The sequence below is a fragment of the Bos javanicus genome, chromosome 14 (genome assembly GCF_032452875.1).
Source record: "Bos javanicus breed banteng chromosome 14, ARS-OSU_banteng_1.0, whole genome shotgun sequence".
In the NCBI taxonomy this organism is placed as follows: Eukaryota; Metazoa; Chordata; class Mammalia; order Artiodactyla; family Bovidae; genus Bos; species Bos javanicus.
Genome location: NC_083881.1, coordinates 2,550,334 through 2,567,296, shown reverse-complemented (window position 1 = coordinate 2,567,296; position 16,963 = coordinate 2,550,334). Strand labels below are relative to the sequence as shown.

At 58.5% G+C, this 16,963-nt stretch overlaps 1 protein-coding gene across 14 annotated transcripts in view; it reads right to left on the bottom strand.

Annotated features, from left to right (window-relative positions):
• The window catches only part of SLC45A4 (solute carrier family 45 member 4), a 72,105-nt gene that overhangs the window by 18,492 nt on the left and 36,650 nt on the right, over positions 1 to 16,963 (bottom strand). Inside the window, exons 2-3 of one of the 14 annotated variants that reach the window (XM_061438502.1) lie at positions 13,648 to 13,851; positions 1,401 to 1,714 (exon numbers count right to left, since the gene is read on the bottom strand). The exons of 11 other annotated variants lie outside the window; for them this stretch is intronic. In XM_061438502.1, the coding sequence (XP_061294486.1) occupies positions 1,401 to 1,422 (22 nt within the window). In that variant the 5' untranslated portion in view covers positions 1,423 to 1,714; positions 13,648 to 13,851. Of the gene's footprint in view, positions 1 to 1,400; positions 1,715 to 10,799; positions 11,925 to 13,647; positions 13,852 to 16,963 lie in introns of those variants that run through there. 2 more of the 14 variants (XM_061438503.1, XM_061438501.1) reach the window with 2 other exon arrangements.

Here is a 16,963-nt window from a genome sequence, read left to right as displayed (position 1 = left end):
ACCCTCAAGAGGGCGGCGTGGAGAGCAGGCTTCTCAGGAACGACTCCCTCCCCGCACCACTCCTGGGAGCCCATGGTCAGCTTCAGAGACAAAGGAGAGCATCCTTTCCCTGGGGGACACAGTCTCTCTCGCTGGGCTTTTTCAAATGTCACAACTTTACTACTGAACACTGACTAGCCTAGCGACGGGCTGTGTGCAGAGCTGCAGCACGCATGCACACTCACAGGCACGTATGCACGTGCCTGCCGTCTCCCCTGGGCGCCTGACCTTCCCGCTTCAGGCACCAGGAGACATTCCAGACTCCACACCTGGCGACTCTCACCTCCCAGCCTGGCTCCGGGCAGAACCCTGAGGGGAACACGCCCTGCGGCCGCGACAACGACCGCCTGCCCACCCCTGCCCTGGACGCAGTGTGGCTGTGGTGTCTGGAGTCTGCCTTCCGGGTCTGTGTCAGTGCAGGAAGAGGGTGTCTCACGGCTCTGACCCCAGGACACAGGCGCCTCACTCTGGAGCCGCCCCTCCCAGCCAGAGCAGTCCTCTGCCCCTCGGGCGAAGCTCCGTCCACCTGAAGTCCCCTATATCTGGGTTGGCACCGCCCCAGCCGACTCAGGCTTCCTGTCCCCACCTTTTCACCCTCAATCCCTCTGGATCACAGTATTTCTGGAGCCAGTGGGTGGGTCCTGCTGTTCGGTCCAGTCTCCCGAGTCTCCTCCTGTGGTGTGCTCAGCCCCGCCTGCTGACAGCGGCTGTCGTGGGGCAATGCTGGGCCCGCCACTCCACCGCCTGCTGTTGGCTGCCTCTCCAGGCGGCTCTGTCCCTCCTGCTCCTGCCTTCTCTTGGTGACTCAAGTCCTCCTTCACGTTCCGTGGTGATCCGCACACTAGCGTTTCAGCATTATTTGGCAGTGGCTGCTCTAGAGACTCGGAGAAGGCAATGGCACCCCACTCCAGTACTCTTGCCTGGAGAATCTCATGGATGGAGGAGCCTGGAAGGCTACAGTCCATAGGGTCGCTGAGGGTCTGAGCGACTTCACTTTCACTTTTCACTTTCGTGCACTGGAGAAGGAAATGGCAACCCACTGCAGTGTTCTTGCCTGGAGAATCCCAGGGATGGGGGAGCCTGGTGGGCTGCCGTCCATGGGGTTGCACAGAGTCAGACACGACTGAAGTGACTTGGCAGCAGCAGCAGCTCTAGAGACTACTACATTCACCTTCAGCCTGAGTGGAGACTGCTCCCCTCTGGTGAGACCCCGGCACCTGTCTGTGCCCATCCACCTCAGGTCCGTCTATGCTGAAGAGGCACATACGTTACGTCTGCAGACTCAATACACCCGCTCTGCAGGGAGCTCTGAACAATCACTCATTCTAAAGGAACCAAGACGAAACTGTCTTTCTTCTTACCTGCCTGTCTTACCATCCCCATACCCTTCCTTCCTTCCTCCTCGGGATCCCAGGGTCACGGGATATCACTTCCCTTTGGCCTGAAGAACCGCCTTCAGCTTCTTCAGCATGTCCTAGAGGTCTGCTGATGACAGTTGACCACAGTTGTCCTCCTTTTGTCCCTCAGGGATATTTCTGCCGCATGCAGGACTCTGGGTCAACGCCTCTGTGGCGAGCTGTGCTCAGTGTGAAGTCCACGCAAGGCGGTCTTTGGGAGCAGGGCTCTCGGGGGCCTGTGCTCCCTCTGTGGGTGCGTCCGTCCCTCAGACGTGGGCCTGTGGGACAGCACGGGGCTGTGGGGCTTCAGGGATATGACCTGGGGAGTTCTGTCAAGCCTTTCTGAAAGGGGTCACGCAACTGAAAGCGAATCCCGGGAAGCTTGTCAAGCTGGGTGCTGCTCAGCAATTCGCCCCAAACCCACGTCCTGCTCGCCCAGGGAAACCACTGCCATGCAGCATCAGCCGCCCAGAGCCCTGGCCCCGCAGGAGTGGCCGTGGGTGAGCACGGACCGCCTGCTCGGCTGGTTCCCGGGGCTTGAGCAGGGCCTGCCGGCTCACGACCCGAGGGGAAGGGGAGACCACCCTGGAGTCAGGGGCCCCAGCCCCGCCACCCCTTGGCTCCGCCTCTGCCAGCACCACCTCGTGCCCATCCCGCGGCTGCCATGGCAGCCGGCCTGCGTCTCCTCTGGCGAGGCTGTCACGGTCACCTCCCTCCCCACCTCCCGTCCCCCTCCACCCATGGCAGCCTGGATCCCCCCTTCGGCTCCCCCAAAACTGCCCTCGCAGGTCACCAGGCCGCCTGCCTGCCAGCCCAGCCGGCCCGCATTCAGCAGGCCCGCATTCAGCAGGCTTGGCTGAAGCCCCACGAGGGCAGAGCGTGTGCCTGGCTCAACTCTGAGCACCAGGACCATTCCCCCAAAGCCCCCGCCTCCTCCCCACCCTGCACGGGACCCCCAGGCCAACCCCAGGGAGGCCTCCTTGCAGAGGCGGCTGGGCCAGGAGCTGGTCAGGCTGGAGAGCCCAGGGGCCACATGGACCATCGGTGGGATCCGTGTCCCGGCTCTGTCCCCAATTCCCCTGAAAGTCACAGAGGGGGTGCGAGTCCCCAGCAGCCGAGTCAGGGGTTGGGGAGGGCTGGGTGAGCCCAGCGCTGACCACAGCAGGGACATGTCTTCGTTTAAACACGGGGGCAACAAAGATGAACATGTCCCATCACGTCTCCGGGGCAGCGACAAGCCTGAGAACACAGCCCTGGGCCGGCCCCCATCTGTCCCTGGCGCGGCTGCCGCTGGGACAGCCGGACGTGGCATTTCCCAGCAAGGCTCTAAACACACACAGCACCGGTGCGTAGTAAATAATTTTTGTTTTCTTCCAGGCAAAAGCGAACAACAATGGTGGGACCAGGAAGGCTGCCGGTTCACAGGAAACGCCGGGGGCGTCGTGGCTCGCCGAGGGCTGAGTGAGGTCACGGGCGACTGCGGCCACGCTTGGTCACGCGCGGCCTCCCATTCAACACAACCGCTTTTTTGATAAACTGGTTCTTCTGGGGGGAGGGGGCCAGGGTACCGGGAAAACGGCCTATAAATTGTTTAACAAAAGATCTGAAATGGGAATAGGAACTTCATTCTTTCTCTCAATAGACAAAGCCTTCCTCATCAAGATACGCTTGTATTGTCAGACAAAAACTTCACGATAACACCAAAGCCATGAGAACCCGCTCTCCGTGGGAACTGCTCAGCAGCCTGGGGTGACCTCGGAAGGATCTACCAGCCCCGTGGGGAGCCGTCACCAAGTGGCCCTGGTGAGGGGTACAGGTGTGAAAGAGCAACAGTCCTGCCTCTGAACACACACGAGACCCGGGGCACAGGCTGGAGGCAGGGTGCTGGGAGAGGGCCCCCGCTGGGAGGGTCTGCACCAGGCAACACCTCCTCCAGCTGGAGGGAGGACCACAGAGCTGCAAGGAGTCTTCTAGAGCCCCAGGGAGGCAGGGAGAAAGGGGAGGACAAAGAAGCAAGTAGCTCAGGCGCCTCTTCTGGGGCCTCCCCCTTGGGCCAGCAAGCCCTGGTGTCTCCAGGTGCGACGGGCTGGGCCCTGGGAGCCCAGGACTGAACAAAACGCCCCTCATCACAGCGTGGAAGCGCCGGGACAGGTGCCTGAAGGTGCAGGGCCCGGAGCCCGGGCCACGCAGGGCCAGTCCCATCAGTGCCGGGGGAGGGCCGTGTGGCGTGGCCGCTTCTGTCCAGTTTGGGCGTATGTGCTCTGTATGCGGGGGACGTGCTCCCTGCGGGGGGACCGTGGTAAAGAAGGAGCTGTTCCGGAGGGAGGTAACCGCTTGGCGACAGCACGATTCAAACATACTGAAGGCACCATTACTTAAGTAACGGAACGTTCTTAACGGTCCTCTGGTAAAAATAAACATCCTCCAGCCCCTCGTGTCGGCCCTGAGGCCGGGCCTGGTTCCCCAGGAATGGACTGGCAGCCCCACACGGGGGTTGCCCAACACCCTGCGGGGGCACTGGTCCTCTGCTGGACCAGGAGAGGCCTCCACAGCCCAGCAGGGTGCTCCTGGCCGGACAGGACCGGACACTGGCCTCTGGGAAACCAGTGGGCACCCCTCCGGGGGCCCTGGGGCCTGGCTGCGGGCGCCTCTCCTCCAGGCAGCTCCCAGGAGCGCGGCTCCCTGCAGACAGGCGCACTGGCCGCTCTCTGCCGCCCACCCATCCCAGCTCTGGCACAGATGCTGCACCAGGCCACAGTGCCCAGGTCACGGTCGGGGCATCAAGTCTGCCCCGAGCCTCATGGTGGCCACTCGGCCCCGACTCAGGCTGGTGTCTATATGAGGCCTGGACGTGCTGGCAGCCAAGGTCTCTCCCAGCCCTGAGAGTCCATGATCTGAACTGGGGAGGGACCCCAGGCACCACCCTATATGCTGTGATTCACAGTGCTTTGGTTTTAACAAGTGGAGCTGTGGGGGGCATGGGGACTCCTGGGGGCGCCAGCAGACTTCCACTGCCTCGGCCAACGGCACAACACCTACATGATGTCAATGAACCAGGAGCTCAGACACAACGCGCCAGGATCGCCCAAGGGCCGAGGACAGTGAAGTGCAGACGAGTAGGCAGGAAGGCACGCGTGTGTGCTACCTTCCTGTCAACACAATTCAACTGTAAGTGTGTAATTAACTTTTAAATAGTGGATGTGCTCAGCCAAGGGCCCCAAGGAGTCCTGGAAGTTTGGGAGCCAGCTCAGGCACGCCCCAGGCTGCAGCCAGCAGGGCCTTTGCAGTCTGCCTCCTGAAAACACGACGGGAAAACTAGCAGGCTGTCTGCAAACTTTAAAAATGGAATTCATACAAAAGGTTGCACCACTTTAACCAAGAGAGATCTTGAGCACTTTTGAAACCCGCTGACCAGGGCTCCCTTTCTCACAGCTGCAGCCAGCACAGCTGGCAGGGCCGCAGGGGGCTGCCTCCCCTGCAAGAATCTGCAAGGTAACGCCATCTCCAGGCTGGTGGGAGGATCAGGTCACTGGACCAGCTGCTGCTGGCATGGTTACTGTGGGGTCCACACATCTCGTTTCTAAGAGCAGGGAACACCTAGCTCTCTCCTAGTTCACGGCAGCCTCCAGTCTGGCCCAGCCAGAAGAAAAGGAGAGGCTCAAACCCTGATTCTACGCTTTCTGGCCATGGAGCCCTGGGCAAGTCACCTTCCTCCCTGAGCCCCAACTCCTGTGGTGCAGAGCAGACCCGTCCAGGGCTCAGAGGAGATGGCCAGGCCCCTGGAGCAGCCCGCGAGTCTTGCTCATGGTCTGTTTGACACCAAGCTTCTGTGCCCAGCCTCGCCTCTCTCCACGCTGCCCACCTCGGTGGTCAGGCAGAGTGCTGCTCTGTCCAACTCTGGGCCTAGACTGCTTGCCTCAGGCACGGTCTCCCCCACAGGCCACAGCCACTGTCTCACCACACTCTGCTCGCATGGCAGGGCCCAGAGCCCCAATGGGGGAAGGCGGCAGCCCGGCCCGGCCCCCATGCCAGGCTCCGCGGTGAGCCGTTCTCCCGGAAGCCGACTCTTGGGGCTTCCGAGCCCGCCTGCAGTGGCCACCCTGCATGCTGACCTTGGAGCTTGGGGTTAAAGGGAGTGTGCTCTCCTTGTGCTGGGCGGCTCTCCCTGAGGACAGGGGCCACGGTGCCCCCGCAAGTGGCGGCGGCGGGGGCGGGGGGGGGTGCCCACCTCCGGCGATGCCAGTGACCTGCGCCCCTGCACTCTGCTCACCAGACCTGAGGCGAGGCTGGGCCTGACCCATGGGGCCACACCGCTGGCCACCACCCCACACGGAGAAATCCACAGTGTGAGACGTCTACCCTGTTCACTTCAGTGAAACGATTAAACTGCATGAGCTGCACGTGAGGCCCCATGTATCTGCCATAAGTGTCCGATTACAGGGGCGGGCGCCCGGGGAAGCGTTCCCCAGGCGGCGGCTGCGTCTACTCGGGCTGCGTTTCCTGTCTGGCTCTGGTTAACTCCCGCTTTTCGGTCACACTCTAGCACGACGAAGGTGAAGGAAAGGAATTTCACAGTCTGAGAGACTGCCGGGAGGACGTGGGGACCCAGGGCTCCAGCCAGGCCTGCAGTGGAGCGCTCCGGGCAGCAGAGCCCCAGGAGTGGAGGGAAGGGAGGTGCTCAGGGTCGGGGTCTTAGCCAAGGCAGAGCCTGGGGCCCACATGGAGATGCACAGGCATCGATCAGAGCAGGGAGAGACTCCCACTGACTGTGCCAGTAATAAACGACAGCAAAAGAGACACACATGAACATCTAGAGGGAATTTGAGGACATGTAATTTGGTTGTAACTGATAAAGCCTGACTCTTGCTAGAATCGGTGCCGCCGCCCCCAGCCCTGAGCCGAGCCTGTGCCAGCTGCCTCCATCTCTCCTGCCCAGGGTAGGGCTCTTCCAGCCGCGGTCAACAGCCCAGCAGGCAGGCGTCCAGCCTCACTGCCTCGGAGCGAGACTCAGGGTTTCAGTTTCTGCCTAGTTTTGCAGTATGAGCTACACCTCCTGGGTGGGAACCACTTTTCCAGGTTTGCAGATAAAGTACTAACACCACCATTCCCAAGTCCTCACGAGGGCTGGCAGTTCCTTCAAGTTCCTTTCTGTGATGCTTCCCTGAAGCTTACAAGCTGTAAGACACACTCACGTGCTCTCTCCAATTCAACAGGGAAAACCACCTACGCTGCCCCCGAGGACAAACCCTATCCGCACGCCGTTCCCGCCATTTACACATGTACGCGTTCTGCACGGGGTTTAAACAGCTGGCTTTTTAATGACAGAACTACCACCATCTGGGACGTGTCTTGCGGGTGGACACCCTCTACACTGACTGCTTTAACCACAAAGAGAGCGTTTGTTCCAAAATTTACCATTAAAAAAATTCCTGTCCGTGATTATAATCTTGTTGCAGGTTTAAGAGAAACACTAAACATTTACAGTGATTCCCTGGAGAGCCCTGCTGTGACGAGCAGCAGGAGGCCCGAGGGCTGGGCTCCCCTGAGAAGGGACCCACAGAGGACAGGTCACCCCGAACCCCGGCTTTCCGGTTCCTTATCATTCCAACATACTTGTAATGCTCTGGTAAAGTTGATTTGACTTCTTTCTGGCTTTCGTTACAAAGAGACATGATCACTTCCTGCAGGAATAACTGACAGCATTTTCTGTCCTTTCACCCAAGTGCACACTCAGCCCTCAGTGTGCACAGAAGGCTGGCCCCAGAACCCTGAGCATTTTCACAGGTGCTCAAGTCCCTGATACAGACGGTAGGTATCTGCACATAACCTACGCACATCCTCCCATATATTTTAAATTGTCTCTGAGATTACTTACCTAATGGAGCAACATAATTGCTCCATTCTTGCTTTACTAAGGCTCATGTGTGCAATATTGGCAAAGGACAGAATTACTCAGATTTCTCTGGAAATCGCCTCCTTGGAGTGGCATCTAAGGCCTTCTGTGATCTGGCCCACCAGGATCAGAGCTTCCCAAACAGGACTTGGCACCAAGCTTGTGCCATTCACTTAGTCACGGCTCCCCTGACAGGCCACACTTCCCTCTGCCCCTCCCTGCCACGCCACAGGCTGGAATGTGGCAATGATTCACCTCCACTCGATGACCCCTGTGTGCTCGGCAACCAGGAGGCCCAGGGCCACCTCCCCAACAAGCCTCCGCCCCTCCTCTCTGTGCCCGGCTGTTGCCTCCTGTCCTGTTTCCGCCATCCCCACGCTCGCCTTCAACGGAGAGGGCAGTGGCCTGGATTCCGACTGTTCTTCCTTCTCCAAACCATAAACCACAGCCTTGACCCCAGGCCCCGCGAGCTCAGAGCTGGTATGCGGGACCGGTGACCCCCTCCAGGCCTCCCGGACCTGGGACCCTTCGGTCCTTGAAGCGCAGGTGCCGTCACCTCACAGGGACCCCTACATGCTCAGTCCCTGCACGTGCTTGGCCCCGTCGAAGCAGGAGCCTTGGCTGCTCACCCCGCCCAGGCACCTGGCACAGTGCCCGGCACCTGGCGGGTAGGTGCTCAATAAGCGTTTGATGAAAGAAAAATAGGCATGGAATTCCTTGGGAAAAACGACTGCGGCTGACGTTGCATTGTCTCTAAAATACAATGATCTGAAACACAAGGAAATCCAGACTTCCCAATCCAAACAAAACAGTCCTGCACAACAGTTCTTCAATTATTTCATCAAACTCCAGGAGATTCTGACGACTCCTGCCTGTCCTTCCAGCATGCTGCTGGGGCTCTGAGGGGACTGCAAGGGTCCCCCAGCCCGGGTGGGTGTCACGTCAGGGCCCCCAGGCACGGACACGCGCATGTGTCTGGACCTCCCCTCCGCGGGTGAGCGTGGGCCCTCCGCCACCTCCCAGCCCAGGCCATGTGTCACCCTTCAGGCTTCCTCAGTCTCTCGTCAGCAGGAAATCCAGTTTTCAGTTGGATAGAATAGCCCGTCCAATTTTTTCCCACATTTAATAAGTGGGGGTAAAATATCCATCGTGTAAAAGTTGCCTCTCTAACCGCTTTGAGGTGTGTGGTTCAGTGACTTCAGGCACATGTCCCTTGCTGTCCCCACAGAACCTTCACCTGTGAAACTGAAACTCTGTCCCCCTTGAAGCCCTCCCGGGCCCCTCCCCCAGCCCCCATCCTCCTCCTGGGTCCCAAGCGGAGGTGCAATCACACAGCGCTCATCCTTCTGTGTCTGGACTGTTTCACTCGCACAGACGCCGGTGAAGGCCCATCTCATCCACTCACCATCCTCCTCGGCGCCTAGCCCTGTGGGCACGCCCGCCCCTCCCCCGATGGCGCTCTGGGGTTGGGGTGGACGAGGGCCTGGAGCCCAGTGCTCTCTTCCTGGGTGTGCGACCCAACCCAGGGCAGCCTGGGGACCCCGCCCCCAACACCGGGGGACCCTGCCCTCCGGGCCTGCAGACCAAGTGTAAGCCCAGAAATGGCGGACAGGTCTCAGGGAAACCCATCTTGAGACCGGCTCTGATAAAATTCTCCAGGTCTGCACAGCATCAGCTTCCACAGAGGCGAAAACAACTGTCAGATTAGAAGCAACACAAAGACCGCTCCACCGCCCGGAGGAGGATGGCCAAGCCTGGTGGGGTTTTCGCTGCTAAAGATCAATGGAAGCACCAAGGCAGAATTTAAGCGCACGTGCTCTGGGCCGCCCTCAGCCCAGGACCGAAGGCCCGCAGAGGGGAGGCGCCCACGCGCTGAAGAGCAGCGGCCGCCAGCCTGAAAGCCTCCTGCCCAGGGGCAGGAGGGCCTGTGGGCGTCGTCTCGGCAGCCAACGCAGTGACACAGGCTGGGCGGGGTGTCCTCCCCGCGAGTCCCCAGAACCACCACTCCAGCCTCCACCACTTGCCCCTTTTCCTGGCCTCCAGGGACAAGGTCTCTGGCCTCCTTCAGCTGTCCCTCTTTTGGTGACGCAGCAGCCTGATTCTCCGAAATAGCCCTTAAGTGACGCAGCTTTGTGCAAAGAGTGCCAGGTGACCCGCAAGAACCAGACAGGGGTGCCTTAGGAATTGGGTGTTACAAAGGAGACTGAGGGCAGCGAGCTGCCAGCTCTTTGACAAAACAGGAAAACCAACCAGGAGTGCCCCCTGCAGAAGGCCTGAGGGGTCACTATACACAAAGGGAATTCCTAGGAAGCGCATCTGAACTGGGGGAGCACGAGGTGTGACAGCAGCTGCTGGAGGGCCACGTGGGAGGCCTCACGCCAAAGGAACTCATGACCGGCCACCTGCGGCAGCATCCACGCCCGCTCGAGAAGGGTGCAGGGCACGCGCGTGTGCTCCAAGGCGCGCCTCCGCTCGAGCCCATCCAGCAGGCAGGCACTCAGCATGCACGCTCCTCACTTTGGATACGGCATGAGCCCACAGCACTCAATTCTCACCCAAGGTGTGTGTGCTCCTGGGCGCCGCCCGATGGGTGTCAAGCGCTAGCCTGAGTCAGTGGCACCAGAAGGCACAGGGCTTTAGAGACAGGCACTGAGTTCCTGGGGGCGGGCAGGGGGCTGGATTACAGGGGGTCAGGGCCCCACTCCGCTCCGCAGGTGCTGGCCTCGCTGTCCACTTCCCTCCACGATCCAGGGAGCGGAGGACAGTGACCAGCGCTCACGGCACCTCGAGCTCGCGTGTTTTCTTTAAGGCCAGCTGCTAAAGGGCAGGATTTTCCCACAGGAGGAAAAGGTGAGGCTCCAGTTCTGACACATCACATCCTTGGAATTCTGATTCACATTAAGTTAGGACTGAAAGCGGGAAGAGTGCTTTTTAAAAAACAAAAAGACAGACATACACGAAATGAACAACGTTTCACCCCTCCTGAATGAGACAGACAAGATTAAACCTAAGCTCGCCCATAAATAAACGTACCAAGCACTTGGTCACGCTGGGACAGCACAGCCCCGCCCCCCAGCTTCCATCAGGAGAGAAACTGGCGTCCGTCAGCTGAGAGGCCACAGGACACCCTTCTAGGACTTTCCTTTTCCTTCAAGGGTGTTTCCGGAACGAAGAGGGAAACAGTGGGGGGCGGGGGGGCAGACGTCCCCTTCCCAAGGGAAAAGCTGTGTGGGACCAGACCGCATCAGTCCCGGAGGGCTCCGGAGCTTCACGGGGTCTGCTCTGGCTCTGGGCACGCTATCCCCAGACTCTCCTCTGACAGTGACCCCTCGTTCCCACTTGGCCCTGACTGAGGCCAGGCTCGTCTGGTGCACCTGAGTGCACACACAGCACATGCACACATCACACATGTGTGCACACATACACATGCATGTGCACACGCACACGGCGTGCAAACCATGGGCACCTACCTGCAGTGCCAGGCTCGCACCAGGCGTTGGTCTGCAGGAGTTCCTGGGCAGCCTCTCCTCAGCCCCCAGACCACCGGCCCTGCAGGAAGCAGGCACGGATGCTGCTACTCCTGGCGGGGCCCATGGGCCCCTGCCCCCTGCATGTCACATTCTCACCCTCTGTTTGGCTGCAAGCTTGTGGGTCTTACTTACCAGAACCCCACTTGGCACTAACAAAGCAACAGTTTTTAGCGGCTACTCTTCCCTCCTTGGCTTCCCAGGTGCCTCAGATGGTAAAGCGTGTGCCTGCAATGCGGGAGACCCAGGTTCGATCCCTGGTGGGAAAGATCCCCTGGAGAAGGAAGTGGCAACCCACACCAGTACCCTTGCCTGGAAAACTCCATGGAGAGAGGAGCCTGGTAGGCTACAGTTCATGGGGTAGCAAAGAGTCAGACACAACTGAGTGATTTCACCTTGAGCCTAAAGCCTAAGAACATACGTATCTTTAAAGGTCCCCTCCAGAAGCTGAGATGTTTGACTAACGGTGTGGGGATCTAGGGTGTAAGAGATGGGGCCTCTTAGACGGGTATGGAGGGGCGATGGTGAGGCTGAAGGCACCTGGGCCAGCCCCAAGGTCGGAGCCAAGGTGGGCAAGCCCACAAGAGGATGCAAGAGCCTGGAGAGACCGACGGGCTTTCTGCCCTGACCTGGACCTGGGTTCTCGTCTGTCTAGGACGCTCTCTGCTTCTGGTGGGGACACCGTGTCTCACATGTCACACGTGTGGGAGACATCCAGAAGGAGGCTCATGAAACCTGCTCCTCCAGGGACAGAACCAGGTGCTGAGGACAGGAGACGGACGGAAGTCTCACTTCCCTGACCTCTGAGTCCTGAACCTGGTGAAAGTGCTTTGGGTCCAAGAAAGCAGAGGCCCGGTTTTTAAAGCCCCTCCTCTGCAAAGGAGGACGGAGAACCAGTGGCTGCCCCAGGCCTGCGCCACGTTCTTCCTGAGCTCCTGGAGCTGCAGTCTCAGGGCTGCTGCCCTGCACCTTCCCGAAGGGGTGGGCGCCACCTGCCCGCACCGCCCTTCTGCCCCCTCTGCGGCCCGGCCAGTGGGACCAGGAGGGGCGGCTGGCCCGGCCACACCCGCCTGCCCCCTGCCGCTGTCCCCAAGGCCTGCTGGCTCAGTGTTGCCCTTCCAGCGCCGAGGGGCGGCTCTGCTGCTGGTCTAGAGGCGCCAGCAGGAAGATGTGCTCATGCGGGGTCAGGGGCCCTCACCGCAGGTCCCGGCCTGGCCAGGCAAGGCCTTCCTGCAGCGGAGCCCCCGCGGCAGGGCCCTGCGGACCAGCGCTGAGGTGTCCTTGATGGCGGGGCGCCCTGGACTCCAGGGCCAGCAAACACACACAGACGGCTCACGGTGCTGCGATGTAAACTGCACTTTTCAAAATTATTCACGTCTTTACAAAACAGGGTGGTGATCTGACTTTCTATTACACCCCCCACAGGGCAGGTGGCCAAGCAGCCACCAGGGTCAGTGGGTCCAGGATCAGAGAGAGGAGGGAGGAGGGGTCGGGCAGAGACCCTGTCCTCTAACCCCCTTCATAAGAAGATACGAAGACAGAACAGCTCCATCACCCAGAGCTGGAAGCAGACAAGCCCTGCCAGGGCTATATGTCAACACACCTGCCACTAGCTGAGGATCACAGGAGACAACTTGCAACCAAACAGCAAAGCCCCAAGACTCGAGTTCGTGTGAAAGAAACAGAAACGCACAGCTGAGAATGACAACCAGGACTATCGACAATCCGGCTCACGTGACAAACCGAATTTAAGAAACAAACCAAAGTACTGGAATTATAAGTTTTTAGTTCCCCAAACCCAGGAATGCAATGGGCCAGGCCCAGCTGCCTTCCAGGCCACAGCAGGAGGGGTAAGCTTCCCACTGAGAACGCGAGCCCTTCCTCGGGGAGGTGGACAGGAGTGAACAGGCACCACGGGGTCTGAGTTCTGACCCCCAAGGCCCTAACAGCTTGAGTGCGAGGCCTCTCAGAGCGGGGCCAGAGCTCACCTCCCCTGCCAGCAGGCTCCTTCCACCTGCTTCTGGACACGTCCCCCACACCCTCACTGCTCAGTACTCCCCAGTGGCGGGCGTCCCAACCTGCGGCCACCCATCGAGGACTGACATGGTAATTTTGTGGCATGCTGAAGGGCAGTGGCTTTTCTAGAATCTGTATTTTCTATTTGGCTGGAATAACTCTCCTCATAATTGCAGGTGTCTCTGGAATCAGCTCCTCTCACAGGCCGGCGGCCGTGGCAGGCAGGCGTGGAGCTTGAGGAGCACATGCCTGGCTTAGAAACCACCACCTCTTCCCAGGTTCCCGCGGCCTGGGCAGCCCTCAGCCTGCACCCACCTCGGGGCGGTGAGGTGACAAGGTACTCTGAGGACTGAGGGCTGGCATCAGTATTTAGGTTAGAGTCGACTTCCTGGGCCCATGTGAAAGCTCAGGCCGCAGCCGTGGTGGGGAAGGCACTCCACCTTCCAGCCATTGTTCCCCAGGTCCTCAACGCAGCAGACGTGCGATGTCAGGTGAGGGGCCAGGCAGAGGGCTGGGGATCTGAGCGGAACACAGCCCCCAGCAGACAGGGCAACGAGCTCTGTTCATGGACGGCCATCGGACCAAACCAGAAAGGCTGGGATGTTGAAGCTGAAACTCAGGCCAGATGCTTCAAGGTTTAAACACAACCCACATGCCCCTGGTGGGCTCCCCCAAGACGGGTGGGCCAGCCCTCCCAGCCTCTGCTTCCTCACGTTGCCACCAGAAAAAAGCCTGCTGGTGGGAGGGTGCCCAGCGCTGTGTCCACAGTATTTACCTGCGCCCTTGTCTCCACTGGAGACAGGCCCGGTCGTTCACAGAGCAAACACGTGTGGCTGGAACGAGAGGCAAAGCACATGGCTCCGCTGGGGTGGGCGCTGACTGGCTCCCTGGGGAATCCCACGGGCCTTCTGTGTTGCGCGCATCAGTGGGTCCAGAGGCCCCAGGAGCCTGGGTGGGGGCCGGCCGTTGGGGACCGACTCTGGAAGGCAGGAAACCAGGAGCTGGGCTTTGACGAAGGTGCACGGACACATCAGGCATCTAAGCTGCGTCACCCATTCTCTCCTCCCTCACTCACTCACTGAGCCTCCCCTGGGCCTGCGGCACTGGTGAGCGTCTGAAACTGTGGGGACAGGGGAGATCGTGCAGAACAGTGATGGGAAGACGGCACTTCAGGTGGCTCCTCGGAGTCTGCCAGGTGGGGAGGACACACACAGGCTGACCATGAGAGCCCGGCCCTGTGATGGACTCACCACACAAGTGATGAGCAAGTCGATCACCCCAGGACAGAACTGGATGCCCCAGAGCAGACGTATCTGATAAAGGACTTTTTAATAAAGAACCCTCACAACTCATTAATCAGACAAACCACATATGAGCAAAAAATCCGAGCACGCACTCCACCTAAGATACACGAATGCCCAACAGGCATAAGGATAGATGCTTACCATCGCTATTTGTCAGAGGAATGCAAGTGTTCTCAAGGACACTAACCCTAACGGGGAACGGTCGAAATGGTCTCTGCTTGTGAAGTGAACCTGTGCTCACGTGGGACTGCCCGCCCCACTCCTAGGTCTCCACTCATGGGAAACGAAACATGAGTCCACACAGACTCAAAGCAGCTGTATTTAAAATAGCCCTGAGATGGAAACGATGCAGACGTTCTGAGCTGGTGAACAAACAGGGGAAAGGGGGTGTCCACTCAGTGGACCACGTAGTGCAGCAGGATGGACGAACCAACCCCTGAAGCACGGCAGAAACCAGACCACCTACTGCATGATTCTGCTCATACAAACTTCAGACAGGGCATGATCACGACAGAGGCGACCCCCACCACAAAGGAGCACTCATGCGACGGGCCGCCAGGGAGCCTCCTGGGACGATGGAAGGTGGTGGAGCGTACACCTGCAGACAGCTATCAGGTGGATCCAGCTGCACACACGGAGACAACAGCTTCAGCTACATACACACACACTCTTACACACATACATATACACATATGTACACACACAACACACATACACGTATGTACATACATAACACAGCATACACACACATACACATGTGTACATAAACATATACACACATACACATATGTACATATATAACATACACACAGACACTTATACACATATACAACACGTACACACACACACACACACATACGTATGGATGTATTTGGCTGTGCTGGGTCTTAGTCGCAGCATGCAGGATCTTCAGTTTTCATTGTGCCATGCCAGATCTTTAGTTCTAGCATTTAAACTTCTCGTTAAGGGATGTGAGATCTAGTTCCCTGACCAGGGATCGAACCCTAGTCCCCTGCATTGGCAGCTTGGAGTCTTAGCCATTGGATCACCAGGGAAATCCCCGTTTCAGCTTTAATAATTATTAATATACAAAATTCAATAAACATTGTACTTCTGGGTGTGACAGACCACTCTGACCACTACACTGCCCCTAGGTCCGTCTGTGGTTTTCCCAGTGGTCATGTATGGATGTGAGAGTTGCACTATAAGAAAGCTGAGCACCAAAGAATTGATGCTTTTAACTGTGGTGTTGGAGAAGAGTCTTGAGAGTCCCTCGGACTGCAAGGAGATCAAACCAGTCCATCCTAAAGGAAATCAGTCCGAATACTCATTGAAAGGACTGATGCTGAAACTCAAACTCCAATACTTTGGCCACCTGATGCAAAGAACTGACTCACTGGAAAAGACCCTGATGCTGGGAAAGATTGAAGGCAGGAGGAAAAGGGGAGGACAGAGGATGAGATGGTTGGATGGCATCACCGACTCAATGGACATGGGTTTGAGCAAGCTCTGGGAGTTGGTGATGGACAGGGAAGCCTGGCGTGCTGCAGTCCATGGGGTCGCAGAGTCGGATACAACTGAACTGAACTGAAATTCAGAGTGAAATTCAAGTACAACCTTGAGAAAAGGATCAGGCCTTACTGTCTGGCTCCTATCTAAGCCCATCTCAGAACAACTCTCGTTAAGCTCCGCTCCTTTAGCCCATGGAAACAGCTTCTGCCAGAGTCCTGCTCTCCTGTGCCATGTCTAGGGTCAGTGACAAGGGTCACCTTCATCCCCTATGGGTCGTCCTGTCACAGTAACTGTGATGACAATCGTCCTGCTTCTCATCATCACTGGTGTATGGTCACATGGAACAGACACACTTGCAACTTTTAGAAGCTGCAGTTAATGCCTAGCCTAGGCATTATACAGGAAAGTTAGAATATGCATTATCCTGTTAGTTAATTAATGCCTAGCCTAGGCATTATACAGAAAAGTTAGAATGTGCATTATCCTGGATGTCTAAAATGGACCAAGTCTCGGGTAACACGTACACACTCAGAACCACACGGCGAAATGTAAGCTGTGTGGAAACTGAGACGCAGAGCCTGCACAGCGCAAGTGCCAGGGGCTGCGTGAGCACCAGGGCGCTGGGCCACCGTACACGTGACCCGTCACCACGGAAACGCCCCCAAACCTGCACTCCTGCTACCAACCTGCTCCTCAGAAATCAGAGCCTAAACCGTGAGAGATCATGGAAGTTACCATGGGACCTGGCTCTGATCCCCTGAGTCTGGGCACACTGCTTTCGTGATGACCTCAACCATGAACCCACACCCTGGCGTGTCAGAGGCGCGAAATACACGCTTGGTAAGCTTCCATGCCACCGCACACGGCCCGCCCAGGGTCTGGCCAGAAATGGGCTCCAAGACTCACCCCGCACTCCCGCCCTCTCCCCCCGAGAGGTCTTCCCAGGTCCTGCAGGGGCCGGAATCTCACCCCAGCTCTCCTCCCAGCAAGGCAGCTCTTGCTGGGCTGGTCCCTCGCTGGCTCGCAGCACCAGAACGAGGCCGTGTGGGGACCGCCAGACGTGGTGTTCCATCTGTCCCCAGTGGCCTGGAGCCTGCGGCCACCGAGGAGGCAGAGCGGGGTGAGTGCAGGGATGGCCCACATGCAGATGGAGGACAGAGCGCGGCCCACGTGGTTCACACCCCAGGGCCCCCAGCTCCCCAGGAGAGGGTCTCGACTCGTCCAGGTGTGGGCCGTCCCTCCAGCCTTACGTTATGAAAGATGAGACAGGCAGAC